Consider the following 17129-nt stretch of genomic DNA (forward strand, 5'->3'; position numbering starts at 1 on the left):
ATTACGTTATATATATTATAAAATATAACATGTGTTCAATAGAACCTTGAACAGAATTTTGATCCTGTAAGGTCAAGAAGCTGGAGATTCAATTTCACCTTGGGAGGCTCTGAGTTACTTGGGGCTCTCCCTCCCTCCCTCCCTCCCTCCCTCCCTCCCTCCCTCTCTCTCTCTCTCAACCCAACCATCCTCATATGGTTTTTATCAAAGAGAAAATGGGAAAAGGAATCATTTTGTATTTTGCTTTAAGCTCATAGAGAAAAAGTGGTATATAAAACAAATATTTGTAATATATTTGTTTTTCAGAACATTCGGAACATCTCCTTATTAGCGATGCCACTCAGAAACACAGATTATTTTTCCCTCCTCCTATAAGTGTTTCCAAAACATGTTATAAATAAACTTATTTCCTTCCTTTAGTTTGAAAGTAGTTCCTTCCTGTATGTAGAATGTAAAAGACTCACAATCTGAGATATGTTTGCCAAATTCTTTTGTATCTTAAGACTAAATTCTTTCTTTCACACTTCTGTTGTTTGGGGACAACTTATTTTCTTTCCCTGTTGCAAGTTTGACAGCAGTACATTTGCAGTTATTTTTCTTGTAAAGAATGATTAGACTTTTATGATCCTTTGCTAATTCAAAAACAGCTGGGAAACAAATCAAGTTATGTACAGATTTGAGGCTGTTAATCTCTGCTGGCCACCCATTGACGCTCAGCAGCAGCAACAGAGCCAGTCTAGTTCTCTCTTTTATGCAATGAAAGAAAAAAGAAGCTGTAAAAACATACAACTATTATATAATAATAAAATGTGTAGTAATATTGTATTATATAATTAAATTTTAAATAGTGGAATCAGTTTACAGAACAAAAAGAAAAATGGGAAATTAAACATAAACTATTGTGCCTCGTCCAAATTTATAAATGGTTCTCCAGTCAGGACTTCCACTGATAAATTGCTGGTTAAAATATTTTCAAACATAGAAAGAGATAAAAACAAAATCAAGGCCATTACATAATTAATGGAGAAGAGGCATTCTTCAAACTTTGTAGCGGAATCTTTTGTGTGCTATCATAAAAGTATGCAGTATCCATTTCCTTTGCCAACTCTTAATTTTTAAAATACACGTACTTATGTACAATATCTTCTGCCTGGATGAGATCTGTCACCGTGCATGACTACAACATATGAATCAGTCCTGCATATTGATTATAACAATTACTGAACCTATTTCAATTCTGTAACAGATTGAAAAGAAGAAAAAGTAGATAAATGGTGTGGCAGCAGAAGGAGATAGGAGAATAGGAGAAGGTTACAAGTATCAAGATCTGAAAACTGAAACTCAGAGATGAGGGCATAAGTTCACCATAGTTGTCCCAGTGGTTATCAGCACAATGGGTGCCATGCCAAAATAATCCTGTATGGCACCTATAAAATCTGCACATTGACAAATTTTCTGTCTGCCATTGTACAGGCCACACTGCTTGGATCTGCAAATATATTATACCAATATATGACAACATTCTAGGTTCTTGGGAAGAACATGATGTAAATGAAGGCCAACACCAGCTAAAGACTTGGCAGTTGTGATCTCACATTGTTGTGAGCAGATAATTCCTTAATAATTCATAGGTCCTTGGTTAGGACTTGAATTATTAAGTTACAACAAGTGTTAGACTATGAATCTAATTGTAAATTATCTACACATAGTAATAGTCTATTTTCAAATATTGATTCCCTCATGTTAATTTAGTATGATCATAAAGAAACCAGATTTAGCATGCTGTTACCCAAATGGAATATTACTTCTTTACATAATGCAGTTCAGTTTATAAACCACTGGAGCAGTTTACCAATAGTTGCATAGAAAAGTGTTAGTTTCTTATATCTTCCTTCTATCTATCATGCTAAATTACATAGTAACTAGGTTTGATTTGTTTTTCAGTAAACCAAATAGGAGTAAATCTATTATATTAATTTGATTAACTGTATAAATGTGAAGAAAAGGTTGATACGTTTATAAAATTGAAGAATAGTGGAACTGACAGTTTGAGATACATCAATAAGCCATATTTGATTTGATTTAAATGACCTTTGTTTATTGAAATAATTCAAATTCAAATATTTATTAGCAATTCATCCTTTATGGAAAAGCTTAATTTTTTTAAAAAGCTATGTTTAAGCTATTTTTATAGTTTAAAAACATACTTTCTACTTAATATTGTTTAAATGATAAATAAAAGCACCAAAGCTAAATTTAGCATATCCCAGAAACTATTTTTATTATCTTAGATGGTGAGCTTGATTTCAATATTATGTAGGCAGAAAACAGCAATTTCAGTGTTACACAGCTGGCAATCTCTTGTCTTATTGGTAAGTAATATTAAAACTAAATTATAAAAAAAATAAAACTAAATTTTAAAAGGTTGGAAAGTTTTTCACTTGCAGATGTACACATCCTTGTGCTGAACAGGTTTGGCTTTGAAGCTCCAGACTTAATATGCTTTGATTTGTGTTTTCTCAGATTGACCTTCCTCCATCCAAGTTTTGCTGATGATGAATGGAACAGCCAATGTGAATGCAGCTGGACGCAGCCATTATGCCTCCTCTATACCTATTCCCAGAGCTGCATCTCATAGCAAGATACATACTCTGGCAGCATCTCCTAAACTGCCCCCTAAACAGAACTGTGTGGGAGCATATTCCTCACCAAGAATATCATCTCCCAGGATAGGGAAGGCACAGGGAAGTTCAACCTGTGGAGCTCCTAAAGGACCGAAGCAGAAGCTAGTGGTTAAGGCTCCAGCTGCTGCAAGTCCTAGACCGGAGAAAACAGACATATCTGGGAGCCATGGTGAGACTGAGGATATGGACTCTAGCCTTATTTCAGGTTTGGTGTCTGGCTACAGTAATCCCTGTGGTTTACCAAAAGCCAATTCCAGACCCACCAAGATAGTGAAGAAAGCTGTTATTCAGACAACTGACAAAGTAAAGAACACCTCTAAACAAGGTGAAAGTAATAGCAGCCTTTTTGCTGTGAAGGTCCTCGGAAAGCCCAGCACAATTGCTGAACCGGCAAAGAGCACTCATCTGCCAGGAAAGAGCCCTTCATATCTCAACCTGTATAATGAGACATTAATGTCAAAGACTTCAGAGGGATCTACTACAAAGAGGCCTCAGAGCTGTCCAGCAAAAGGTCAATCAGCCTCAGAAGTCAACTGGAAGGAAAATGGAACACCCAAGCAAGAAGATAATCCTCAGACAATCTCTCTGGATACAAGCAACCTTAATAAGGGACCTGTGTTACATACAGCACCCATCAGTTTTTCTTCTGTGCCACAGCACAACCATCCCATTATGGCCGCTGTCGCCCCTTTTCATTATCGGTAAGTGTCACTGAGTATGTATTCCTAGATATAGCTTTCTTAGGATATATCTTCTTATTTATTTGATTTTTATCCTGCCTTTATTATTTGAATAAAGTAAAGATGAATAGAAAAAAAATCTAAATCTAGCTCTGCTTTCCATTATCCAAATATTACTAAATAAGATGTATTGTAGGAAATATACCATCCTTTTAGCCCTAGTTTTCTTGAGAAAGTTTAGCATTTGCATGCTACAAAAAAAATTATGAGCCAAGGTGGGAGAAGAGCAACTCCATTTTTAGACTCTAGCACTAAAAACAAGCTATCACTTAGGGCCAAATTCATTAACACAGTGAGACTTGTTAAGAATTTGATTTGAATAGATCTACATAGACAAGTGCTTGTAGCAAAATTGTTTTATTGCTTCCCAAGGTTCTCAGATAGCATTATTGCCTGACCACTGTAGATAGCTTGCTGTGGCATCCTGATGGCATATTGGATTATATGCTCATGGAGATATATATGTATCATAACAATTTCAGAATTGCTCTGACATATGCCAACCGCTGTCATATGCTAGTGCTGGTTCATTCAACTAAAATATTTACTGCACTCATTACATGTGATATGTGAGTCTGGGACTTGGCACCTTAGGTCAAAGAAATTGGTTCCTCCTAGAAGAACCTGCCCTTTGCTTTATATCAGGCAAGAGACAGAATTATGGTTTAATAATTCTAGCCCTTCTGTGCATTATGTTAAGATAGTTGGAGATATACAGTATAATAGGCCTATGCAAATTGGGTCCACTCCCATTTGAATTGTTGATTTAGGTTGGCAAGTTGATCTGACTGAAATTAACAATTTGATCTGGAAAATTAGTCTAATTCAACTTGGATCAGAATCTTAATAATTTGATTTGAACCCGTGTGCGCATATATAAAAAGGGCCTGAATTGGTCTGGATTGAATTGATTAAGAGGTGTCTGTTTTGATTTGAAATAAATCATTACTTCAGTTTGAAAATTTGATTTGATGACTCAGTGAATGGCCTTCAGACTGTTTACAAATTAAGTATTTGCACAGCCTTGATACATTATGGATACGAAGAGAAATTGATTGGTTGTGCTTTTTCTGCCTACCAGGTGGCAGGGTGAGAAAGAGAAGAGCAGCCTTCCTCAGAAGGAAGAGATGGGGGATGTGCAGCAGCCCAGCCCTCCCGAAGGGCCTGAACTCACCCTGAGAGGCATGAGTAAGTAAGAAGATGGGATCACTACCTCTTTAGTGGGGCCAGGGGCTCAGAATCCATAACACATGGATGCGAAAGAAAGTGGATCTGCTTTGGAGTGCTGCATGTATGATGCAACTACCTGTCTTAAAGCAGTAACCACATGCATGATTCTTCTTGGACACTGACATTTGTGAACTGATTAGTGGGGGAGAATTTCTAATCGTCATTTTCCATTGTCCAATACTGTTCTTCCTTCGGTTTTGAACTGAGGCTTTGAATGCAAAGCATGAGACCTCAGACCCGCCAACTGTATTGATTACAGTATAATGGTAGTCTATTATAACCATCAAAGTAGCTGATTGATTAGTCTTGATTAGGTTAGCAGAATGACCTTGAAACTTCCTGAATTGAGCTTAAAATACTTGACTAAACCAGAATAGGTTATTCATTTTGTATGGCATATTCATGCTGCTTTTTCTTGCTGGGAGATCCTTCTGAGGCCCAGTAGCCAGAATGTGTAAATTATTTAGTTGTGACAAAGTTGTCTGGGATGCATCACGAGGAGCAGAGGTGGGTTTCAGCAGGTTCTGACCAGTTCTGGAGAACCGGTAGCGGAAAATTTGAGTAGTTCAGAGAACTGGTAAATACCACCTCTGACTGGCCCCACCCCCATCTATTCTCTGCCTTTCGAGTCCCAGCTGATTGGGAGGAAATGTGGATTTTGCAGTAACCTTCCTCTGAAGTGGGGTAGGAATGGAGATTTTACAGTATCCTTCCCCTGCCACGCCCACCAAACCATGCCATGCCCACCAAGCCATGCCACGCCCACCAAGCCACACCCACAGAACCGGTAGTAAAAAAATTTGAAACCCACCACTGACGAGGAGGTTAGTCTACCTACAGAATAGGTTCCACAGAGTGAAAGAAGAGGGATTGGTGTTTTCAGAAATAGAATTCAGAGTTTGGGATTCTCTGCATAGTGCCTGAATGCATACAGGCAGTCCTCACCTAGTGATCACAACAGGGACCAGCAACTCTGTCACCAACCACAGCAGTCACTAAGCAGAAATCACATGACTGCAAGAGGCTTATGACCTCACTCCCATTTGGTCATTAAGCAAGTCACTGCAGTCGTTAAGTGAAAGATCATATGACTGCAACTTATGATTTTACTTCTACTTTCTCTACTTAACTCCGCTTGCTGCAAGCAAGTTGCAAAGCACAGAAATGGCAATCACATCACCATGGGACACTGCAGTAGTCATAAATGCAAGGATTGGTCATAAAGCTATTTTTTTCTTTTGCATCATTGTAATTTTGAATGGTCACTAAACAACAGAGTTGATAAGCAAAAACTACCAATAAATATTTTGCTCATTGTGATTTTTCAGTTTTAAGTAAGACTAATATTCAAATACATCAAACATCTATCTCCTGATGTATCAAGTGTTACAGATACTGTATGACAATTTCTCTTTGAAAATCTTTACAAAAATGTAAAAGGATTATGATTATCACCTCTTGTTTTAAGTAGTTTGCTATATAAAGAGTAGGTCATGCATTTTGGAAGTAGTTATTAAATAAAGTGGAATTAGGAATGAGATTTCAGAAGATCAGATGAGAGAAAAGAATCTGAGATTGCAAATCTACATTTTTGGGAGATGAGTGGGAAACAACTGTTAAACCCAGTGGGGGTGGGGGTGGGGTTACTTCTGCATAGCTGGAAATGTGATAACATATTTGACAAATACCCTTTTTATGACTGTGCTTGGCACTCTTACAGAAAAGTATTATATCCGGTGTTTAAGATCAAGTCTGAAAATATGATCAGAATTGTAAGACAGCATTTTAATAATCAAATGAAGGCTTAACTACACATAAATGCTGCAATATATATTCCCTTCTTCCGAAGAGAATTTTACTTTTAAAGCTGAAAGCAGCTATGAGCTTGCATACTTGCAGAGAACTGGTGAGAAGAAAGATTCTTTAACTCTTTCACCTGATGGCTCAAAATATTCCTTTCCCATCTGACAAACTCTTTTTCCAATTTTATTGGTAAATCGAGAAATGTATTTTAAAGAGACAGTGTTCTGATCACATTGCAAATTAAGTTCCATTTTTTAAAATTATGTGGAATGAACGGCACTTTTAAACTCTAGGCTATTCAGCAGAAAAATGTGTGATTCGTTTAATATATGGAACTGAAATACATTTTCGTTTTCATAGTAATTGTAGTTGAAGTCTTGAAATAATCCTGTAAGAACTGATTCTAAACATCTACCAAGGAGCATATTTCTTAGCGGAGGAGTCATTCTTGAATCTTAAATCCAACATTAGTCAGATAACTTAATATTATAGGTAGTCCTCAATTTACAACAGTTCATTTAGTGACTGTTTAAAGTTACAAAGGCACTGAAAAAATTATTATGACCATTTTTCACACTTATGACTGTTGCAGAATCCCCATGCTCAAGGGATCAAAATTCAGATGCTTGATAACTGGCATGTATTTAGAAAGGTTTCAATGTCCTGCGGTCATGTGATCACCTTTGGCGAACTTCTGACAAGCAAAGTCAGTGGGAAGCCAAATTTAACAACTGTGTTCCTAATTTAAGGCTACAATGATTCACTTAACAACTGTGGCAAGAAAGGTCGTAAAATGGGGCAAAGGTCACTTAACAACTGTCTTGCTTAGCAACATAAATTTTGGTCTCAGTTGTAGTTGTAAGTCGAGGACTACCTGTATTAGATTCACATGTTGACTGCCTTTTAAAAAGTCAAGTATGTTGGAGAAAGACATTACCTATGATAGGAGAATAGATAAAGTGTATTCAGGAATGGATATTTTGAGTTCCAGTATCGTTAGCTAAGCTTTTGAAGCAGAATTTACAAACCTGGTTGTGTGGAGTCCTTAATGATCTCTAAGTTTAGTCGTTTTCCTGCAGATGTGTACGGAAGAAGTTACCTAACTGTGTAATGAAATGTTTGCAAGAAAATAACAAAGCTCAGAGAGCGCCATAATTTAATCTTGAGCTACAAATATTCTCTTCTATTGAAACCTGGTTGTGAACAACACTTATATTTATGGGTATGAAATAACCTGTGTATACATAGGACATTTAAATCACTAATAATGGCTAATAATAATGTAAAGTGCTATATCACATCAGAAAAAATGCATAGGGTAGTCACTGATGCACCAGTTTCTTGGCATCTTCTGTCATTTCTACGTTCTATACAGCTGTATTTTTCAACAAATATATCTAGCTATATGCTGATATAGTTTAAACTGTTAAAAACCTGATCTGTGGGTAGAAATGTCTATGGAGGTTGTTAAATTAACGATGCTCTGAGTCACACTGGGTGCTAGAAATAATCTTAATCAATCAGTGACATCAATACTGTGCATTAAAATGGAATAAGATAGCAGGTTGCTTCAAAATTCCCTTTTATGTTAACAAATAATGCTTTGAATTTCAGGGTCTATTAGTAGGATAGAGGAAAAAAGAGCTATGTTTAACTTTCATATATAAGACTTGAATTTAAATGAATAAGGCTAATCAATATTTTGCTTTTTTACTCAAATTATGGATTTGGGGAGTCATATGCCACTCAGAGCCAGTATGGTGTAGCAGATAAGACATTGGGCTAGAAACTGGGAGACAGTGTTGTAGTCCCACTTTAGGCACAAAACCAACTAGGTGATCTTGTGCTAGTCACTCTCCTGATAAACTGAAAAGTAGTATCGTGGATGAATGCCTTTGTGTGTTTATGTAAGATCTATATTCATCAATGCGCTTCCCTACTTGGCTTATTTCATTTGGTGTTTCTATACCATGACATTAAGGTGCAGATATACAGATAGAGGAATGGATATTTTAAATGTGCTACTGTAAATAAAAAGAGCCAATCTGATATAATAGTTAAGGCATTAGGCTAGAAACTGGAAGACGGTGCATTCTAGTCCTGGCTTAACCACAAAGCCAGCTGGGTGACTTTGGACCAGCCATCTCTCTCAACCCTAGGATGCAAATCACTTCTGAAAAATCTTGTTAAGAAAACTGCATGGACTTTTCCAGGCAGTCTCTGAAAATTGGACACAATGGAGCAGAAGAAAAAAAAAAAAGCCATTCAGAACGAGTGTGATTAGAGTGGTACACAGGCCTTATACATAAAAATAAAATGTCCTTATTTGTTTCCCAAATGTTCTGCAGGATTAGTAAGTGATGTGATTTTCCTTTCTTTCGCTCATCCAAGTTTAGCTTTCGTTTCGGTTTTTGTATAGTCTCCCTTTTATGTTTTATAATACAAATTCCAATTCTGTTCAATTACAGCTGAAGGCTCTTAAGTTCATGACATCTTAGCCTCAATCAGTGGTTACGTTCATTGAGTTTTAAGCCATAGAATGGATTATCCAAAGGAAGACATGTTCTAGTCATGTGGTTAACATTATAGGTTAATATCCCATGCATACAAGTGCTTTAATAAATAAATAAATCATCTGAGGCTAATCAGCTAGTGGAGCTAATCATAAGTAGATCTTTGAAACCTGATGAAAATTCTCTGGAAATTCCTGAGAAGCTGATTCAGATAGATCATTACTAAAAAAAAATAGAAATAGAAATAAGTAGTATGGACCCATCCTAACTTCTTTGCGGACATTCCCCCAAATTGTGCACTTCATTGGGTTATTATAAGAGTAACCAAAGTTAGAACCTTGGTATTGTGAGCACAGGATATGTAATCTTTCTCTAACTTTTCTTCTAACAGAATCCCAAGTTGTTCCATGAGTAGCAATTGATAGCATTTTGATTTACCCTGTTTTCCCCAAAATAAGACATCCCCTGATAATATGCCGAATCAGGCTTTTGAGTGCATGGCAATAAGACCAAGCGCTTATTTCAGGGTTCAAAAAAATAAAAGACAAGGTCTTATTTTCAGGGAAACACTGTATATACCTCTTCACAGTGCTTTACTAAGCAGTTTACAAAGTCAGCATATTACCCCCAACAATCTGGGTTCTCATTTTACCAACCTTGAAAAGATGGAAGGCTGAGTCAATCTTGAGCCGGTCAGGATCAAACTCCAGACTGTTGGCAGTGAGTTAGCCTGCAATGCTGCATTCTAACCACTGCACCACCATGGCTCCTGTGTCATGAAAGGAAGTTACTCCTGCATTCATGTAATCACCAAACTACATGCAATTCACTTTGTGACCTTTCTTGTAGTCTTCAGGGTTTCTTATTTTTCTGTTAATAAAAATCACTGTGATATTTACTTTACTGTCATTCTGAAGCAGGAAATACTTGAATTTTCTACCTTAGGGTGGGAGGATCAGGTGGTATTAAAATCCCCAGGGAATATCAGGACCGTAAACTATATTGAGAAGTTGAAGAATATTCCAGAAGAAGGGAATTTCTGTTCACTTCCATATTGCTGTAAACTTCATGGATGCATCCAGAAAGGAGTCAAGCTCACCTTAAAGGAGAGATTACATTTTATACAGCATCACAAAATTGTAAATGAATATTCTAGTTTGGGATTTCCAATTGGGAAGTCCCCAAATCCAACCTAATTTATATTAAGGCAAAGAACTATTCTAGCCTTTGCTTCAATACATCTGATGAAAAAGAGCCAAACCTCTCTTTGGATAATCACTCCCACTGCCAGAGGGTTCTAATTATTAAGTTTAACATAATTTAAAAATGAATAAACCTTCAACACCCCAAACCTTATGATAAAAATTAAAATTGTGTTATAGTTATGTTTATGGTTTCACTAATTGATTCCTGCCTCCCCCACCAACCCCAAATCTGCAGCCACTGGATCTAAACCAAAGATGCTGGGAACCGAAATTCAGAAAAATTCTGAAGAATAGGACTTTCTTGTAAGATCTAGCCAAATCATTTTGTTTGGGAACAGGGAACAGTTTCCTATTAAATTTTGGATTGCTTTGCAGAAAAAGTCATTGGGCGGGAAGGTCATTCAGATCACCCTAAATCCATAGTAATCTAAACTTGGCAAGAGATTGTTGTCCTAATTGCAAATCAACCTCTCTCAACCAAACTGAAAATAGCTAAAATAAAGGGGTAGGAATATAGGTGGTTTGATTACACTTAAATAAAATGAAGTTTTCACTTCTACTTACTTTTAATTGGCATATTTTTGTAGGTTTAATTTTTGTGGTGTAATCTAAAGTTTGAAATCAGGCTATTTGGATGTAATATAGTTCAATCTATTGAACAAATCTTTAAAACGGGTTAATTCAGCAATAATTAATGTATTATATGAAGAGGGCCAATTAACCCCCTATAGTTCAAACAACAGACTAAGAGTCAATAGAATTAATTCATTTTGGATAAGAGTATTATATGAGCCCAGCCTTTAAGATTTATAAACTATAATGTACTGGAGAAATAAGCAATGTGCACTCTCCAATTATTGCTGGATTATGATATAGCATTCTTTACTATTGAACATGTTTTCTAAAGTTCTAAAGAGTTTTTAAAGTCCTCAACTTTTCTAAAGTTCTCCCTTCTATAAGAGTTGTATTTCAGCAACATCTGGAATAGTCCACTTTTTCGATGTCTAGTTGATGGCTTAGTGTGTAGTGTGAAAACAACCAATGCTGTTCTGAAATCTGCTTGGTATTTTCTCAAGTTTTCCTCACCTGTGAAAGAAACTTCTATTTTTCTGAATTTCTTGCATTTTTCCTCTCTAGTTTTTAAATTGAAGGTGGCAGGTAGTGCTACAATTGGTGCTGTTGTTTTCTGTTACACCTCATTTCCTCTCCCTGATAGCTGTGCAGATTTCTTAATCTGAAAATTCTCCCTAAGAGGACTTCGGTCATGAGTTGATGCTTTAGAGTTAAACTAAAATGTGAAAGTCCTTAGACTTAGATTGCTTGAGAGATGGCTGTTGAGTGAAAATCAGGACATGACTTTCAATGAGATAATTATATAATGAAAGATGACCGCCTTGGTCATTCTTTACTAATTACACACAAGAACACCATGAGTGTTTCATCAAAGTTCTCTTCTACTGTGATAACATTTTAATCCCATCAAATTGATTAAGAACTACTAAAAATGCAGAAGAACTTTCTGCACAAAAAATGCTTTTTCTGTTGGTAATTAACAGTATTTCAAAGTTTCTTCCTTACTTGTGATAGCTGCAATGATGTAAATGGGGGAGGACAAAGTGGAAAAGGAAACAGACTGGATACATCAAAAAGTTAAGAAAGAAACAGGATCAGCACATGCAACTGCCATATTTCAACGGACTTAGTGATTTACTGGAATAGTATTCATTACTAGATAAGCCCTTTGTGGCTTGACAGCAGTGGTGTGCAAGCTTTATGTCCTGGGGCACATTTTTAATTTTTTAAACATGCTTTTGACCTCTACATGTCCCCCGGGAATACTGCCAGTGAAACAGTGATGTCACTGTTCTGAAAAAGTCCCGGCTGTTCATTTGCAAGGAATATTTTTGAGGTTGAAGAGCACAAAATAAGTGTTAAATCTTAACATGCAAATTTTGCAAATCATGCAGCCAAAAATTGGTAATTTCAGTGGCATGGCTTGGGAATGCGCTGAATGCCTCCAAAATAGGATGTGGAAGGGGTTGTTGTTCATAGGTTGTGAGAGTCTGTGTTGGACAGAGAGGAAATGCATTTCCAGGACCAAACTGTCTTTCTCCATCTATTGTTGGCTCTGTGAAGAAGGATGGTGTGTGTCCAAATCCACAGAGGCAGATGGATTGTCAGCCGTTTATCTAGTGTTACTTGTAACCTGACTGCTTTGACAGATGGGAGGTCCATAGTCAGTTCTGAGATGATGGTTCATATCATGAGGGTGGGGGTGAAGGCAGAGAGAACACAATCATTATTGAGGAGGAGGTGGGGACTGCAATATGCCTAATAGCATGAAATGGGATGGAGGTGAACAAAAGGGCAGGCAGTGGCTTCCAGGAGTTATAAGTTATGTGCACTGTACGAGAAAAAAATTGCTCAAAATCTCCTGACCTTTTGGGAAGGTGGTTTGGTTACATCTCATCATTCCTTGTCTATTGTTCTCTGCTGCTTTTCTACATAGGCTTCCAGGTGGAAAAAAGGCAATCTTCACAATTTGGGGGGAGGGGGGGGGCTTTCTTGATATCCTGATGTATGGATTGATTTCTGGTTGCAAGATGCCTTTAATATTTTATAGCAAAACCAGGTATAAATGGCAGAGAAACAGATATTTCTGATGTCACTTGGGAATAAATACCATTTTCTCTTTCTTCTTGATAGCAGAGAATCCTACTTTGTTACAGAAGAATAAAGGCAATGTAATGAGAATTTATGAAGGTGTATATGCCTCAGCAACTCTTCCTTGAAAAGAAAAGGTGCTTTAAAAATAATCAGAAAGAAGGAATGCTGCATGAGCAAAATCAGTTCCAGCAGACCTTGACAGGCTGAGACTGGCTGTTGCCATGACACCTACCACTTGCACAGGAGGGTCATTGGACTTCAGCTTCAAATACTGTCTTATATTAACTGCTGGGGATTATCACTATATATTTCTCATTGCTAAATACATTTCATTGCTCTCTAAACCAACCTCAATCCTGGCCAATTTACGCTGCTACCAGTACTCATCTTCCTGGACGATTATTGCTAGACATTATCACTATCATTGATGACTATACATCCCACTGGCTGCTTCTATGCGACTGAGAGTAAAATAACCTTTTAGACTATGCAAAACTGAAGGTTTGTGGTTCAATAGTTAGTTGGTTTTGTGCCTTCAAGTCAGTGTTGAATTCTGGTGACTGCCTGGACAAGTTCCTTCAGTTTTCTTGGCAGAAGCAGTTGGTCATTGCCTCTTTTCTGGGCTGAGAGAGAATGACTGGCTCAAAGTCACTCTGTTGGCTTCATGCCTAAGGTAGGACTAGGGTCTCTTGGTTTCTACCCTGAACCTTAGTCACTATACCAAACTGAAGTTCAATATTCACATTTTTTCTTAGTGTCAGAAAACCAGATTTTGGGTGAAGCATGTTATGGAAGGTCAGCTATTGGATCATCGTATGGATGTCCCTGGGCTTCAGTATGCATATCTATTCCACTGAGGATTATTCCTTCTTTCCTCATTGCTATCAGACCTAAGTATCCTCATATAACACCATTAGAATGTTTTTTTTGGGGGGGGACTTTTAGTTAGTGCCCATGGGGATGTTTTCAAAAACCATTCTTTATATACACTATTTGGGCAATTTTAGTTTGATCATTCCGGTAAAAAAAAAGAAAGAAGTTTACTTCTCCAAAGCTTCTCAAGGATTGTGTGCCTGAATGAGGTACAATCTGTGCTCCATCCCTCAGAAGTCAAGCAGGCAATGCACAGTTGAGAAGCTGTGTAAAAACATGATACATGAAAATGAATAAGAGAAGTAGAAATTGAGTAGAGAATAGATTGTGAAAACATGGGAAGTAATGAAGTTCATTACGGAACCAAATGGGCCAAGGGAGGCTATGGATAATCGTAAAGAAGACAATTTTTTTGGATACATATTTTCTAGGCCACAGTGAGCCTTTTTATTGTTCCACATAAATTAAGTCCTAGAATATAGATTTATTCTAGACAGTTTTGTTTTGTCAGTTGTGTGAGAGGATGAACTTCTGATCAAGTAGCATGTAAAATGCAGAGGTCAGTGATTGGATTTATGACTCTATTTTGGGAATTAACAGTAACAGAGTTGGAAGGGACCTTGGCAGTCATCTAGTCCAACCCCCTGCTCACGCAGGAGACTTGTACTAGGGATTCAAACCACCGAACTGCCGACTTTCTGATCGACAAGCTCAGTGTCTTAGCCACTGAGCCACCTAGTCGGGCTGTTATTTTGCAGTTCCTTAGGATTTTGCAGACCCTAAGCATTGCAGATCCTAAGCAGTTACTTATAACTAAGTTATAGCACGGTGCTGAAAAAAGTGACGTATGACTGGTGTTTGCACTTATGATGGTTGCAGCATCCCCATGGTCACATGATCAAAATTTGGGTGCTTAGCAACCAGCATGTATTTACAGAGTTGAAAAAGACATACCCTTGCCATTGTGCCTCTGCCAGTAGCTTCCATAAGGTGGAGGGGAATAGCTTTTGAGGGAGGAACCTATACATAGACTCTCCATGTGATTTAGAATACTGTACACCATTTCTATCCAGGCTATCACTTAAAAGCAGTGTTGGAAATATGCAAAGAAGATGTGACTAACGCCCGTGATCCAAGTATTTCTATTGGCATGATTATAATTGTGGTAGAAAGTTTTGCTGAATATACCTATTTAAGAAATAGGATATTCACTTTATACTCAAGATTTTGCTTATTATTAATTTCTTTTGGAAACTGTTGATTGTCTTTCCATCTATTTTCTGAATTTCTGCCAGGCTTTGGCAACAAAGCAATCTATCATTGGCTGTAGTTAGAGTTGAATAGATAAATTTGTCTTGGAAGGGAGGGAAGGATGAGGTTTCCTAGGGCAGAGGTAACGATAGTTTTGGACAAGAGTCATATGATGAGAGGATTGAAAATCAATTCCCCTTTAATAGAGAATGAGTTACCCCAGTAACACAGCTCTCCCTCTTGCCACATGCAAAATAGGCCATTCCTAACATATTGAGAAATTTGACCTATTCAGACATCAACTCTATCATTTTCTTGTATTTGCCCTTCAAGTAATAAATTCCCCGTGCTCTTAAAAATAAGAGACTGCTCTGGAAGGGAAAGAATCTGAATCTTCCCACTGCAAGACAATCTGATCAATGTGGGAGTACTGTATTGTGTCAAATTTGTTTTTTCCACTCTCATGAGGACATATGATCCCTATGAGCCTAGGCTCAGCTGGGAACAGCTGTTTTGGACTGTAACCTTCCTGGGAGAATAGAAATCTGGGGTTCAGTGCCACGTCTCTACTGCAGCCTTTTTATAAGTTCCTGCTGTTTAATTTACTATGGCTGGAAATTGTAGCACTTGGTTATGTAATAGTCTCTGCTTGGCCCTGTGGGTGAAATATTATCTAGCATGACCAAGCTGGAAGGATGGGTGAATACTGATTTGGTATGGGAACTAGTTCCCAGTCCTCCTTGCTTCAGCTGCTGGAGGGAGAAGTATGAGATATGTGCCTCTCCCTTCCCATTTATGACGGTGGAAGGAACTTGGCAAGGACTGGGGCAGCTGATGCCTTGTCTAGTGGTGGTAATGTAGTTCCTTTCCCAAGCATTTAAAATTGACTGTGTTGTTTGCAAATGATATGGAATTCTACATGGCTCTTTTTTTTTCCATCTAGACTTTATAGCCCAAACATACATAATACCTGTTCAGCTAGGGGATACTTTTAGAGACAGCTTTTAGAGTCTCAAAAGTGTTTAGACATTGCTAACTTCTTCACATTACAAGGTTACGATGAGGAAGGAAAGGAACTCAAAAACTGATAAGAAAACAAGATTAACACAACTCCAACCCGTTGCCTATAACTGAATTACTTTGGGCATCAAAGACTTTGGAAAATTAAAGCAGTGTTTCTTATCCTGGGCAAGTTTAAAATAGGTGGACTTCAACTTCCAAAATTCTTAGAGTCTTAAGGCTGCATCAACTATAGTGTACTGGTTGTGTCAAGTGTTATCTTCAGTTGGTCTTCAGTTTTGTGAATATATAGATTCTATATATATGATTCATATATAGAATCATATGAGAATTTGAGAATATATATATCTAGATAATGCAAATTACATAATATATAATCATATGATTTTACACACACACACAGAGGACAATATATATGAGCATATATTGAATCCCTCAGGAAAAATCAATTTGGGAGAACGTGAAGCACGGAAAGAACCAGCAACTGCTGTAGCTGTTTTGCTGTTTAAAATCACAGCATAACAATGTATCTCTGTGTGCTCCAAACACATCTTTATGTAATAATTCTGTGTTTCTCTAGATATTAACATGGGTTTCTTATTTTATTAAAATATATAAATTACATGAAAACATCTCCTAAATAAGTCCACATTTATAATAACTATTTTCCCTTAAAGTATTTTAAGGATTTTTTGTGAAAATAATTTATTCCTCTCATGTAGAAAAATAAAATCATAATTGGGAGCCCATTCTGTGGACTACTTACACCTATGAACATAGAAGAATGCGAATGATGTCTTAAACTTTTTTGTGTAGTTAAATTTACAATTATGAGGAACTATGCAGGTATTTTGGGCTTCTCTTCTATTGGAGGACTTGATAGGAGTTTTGTAGTAAGATAGGATGGAGCAACTGTTTTGAATCCAAGCAACAATATAGTGTAGTTTGCCAAGTGTTACTCTTGGGAGGAAAGCACGGTGGATGGAAGTAAAGAGGATGGGATCAGCCAAGCTCATAGAATTGCTGGGGGATGAAATAAAGGAAAATCCATGTATATTTTGCTTCATAGAATAAAAGCAGGAAATAATGGTAAGAAAATAAATAAAGGGGAAGTTATTGAGGTCAGAGCAGAGCAAAAGGGTG

At 37.2% G+C, this 17129-nt stretch overlaps 1 protein-coding gene across 6 annotated transcripts in view; it reads left to right on the top strand.

Annotated features, from left to right (window-relative positions):
• The window catches only part of NAV1 (neuron navigator 1), a 256933-nt gene that overhangs the window by 55244 nt on the left and 184560 nt on the right, over nucleotides 1-17129 (top strand). For all 6 annotated transcript variants that reach the window (XM_087889298.1, XM_034414207.3, XM_034414203.3 and 3 more), the window contains exons 2-3: nucleotides 2524-3385; nucleotides 4506-4612. In XM_087889298.1, coding sequence (XP_087745424.1) covers nucleotides 2553-3385; nucleotides 4506-4612 — 940 coding nt within the window. In that variant the 5' untranslated portion in view covers nucleotides 2524-2552. The remainder of the gene's footprint in view (nucleotides 1-2523; nucleotides 3386-4505; nucleotides 4613-17129) is intronic.

Source organism: Pantherophis guttatus, chromosome 3 (assembly GCF_059756535.1).
Source record: "Pantherophis guttatus breed Tessera chromosome 3, ASM5975653v1, whole genome shotgun sequence".
NCBI lineage: Eukaryota > Metazoa > Chordata > Lepidosauria > Squamata > Colubridae > Pantherophis > Pantherophis guttatus.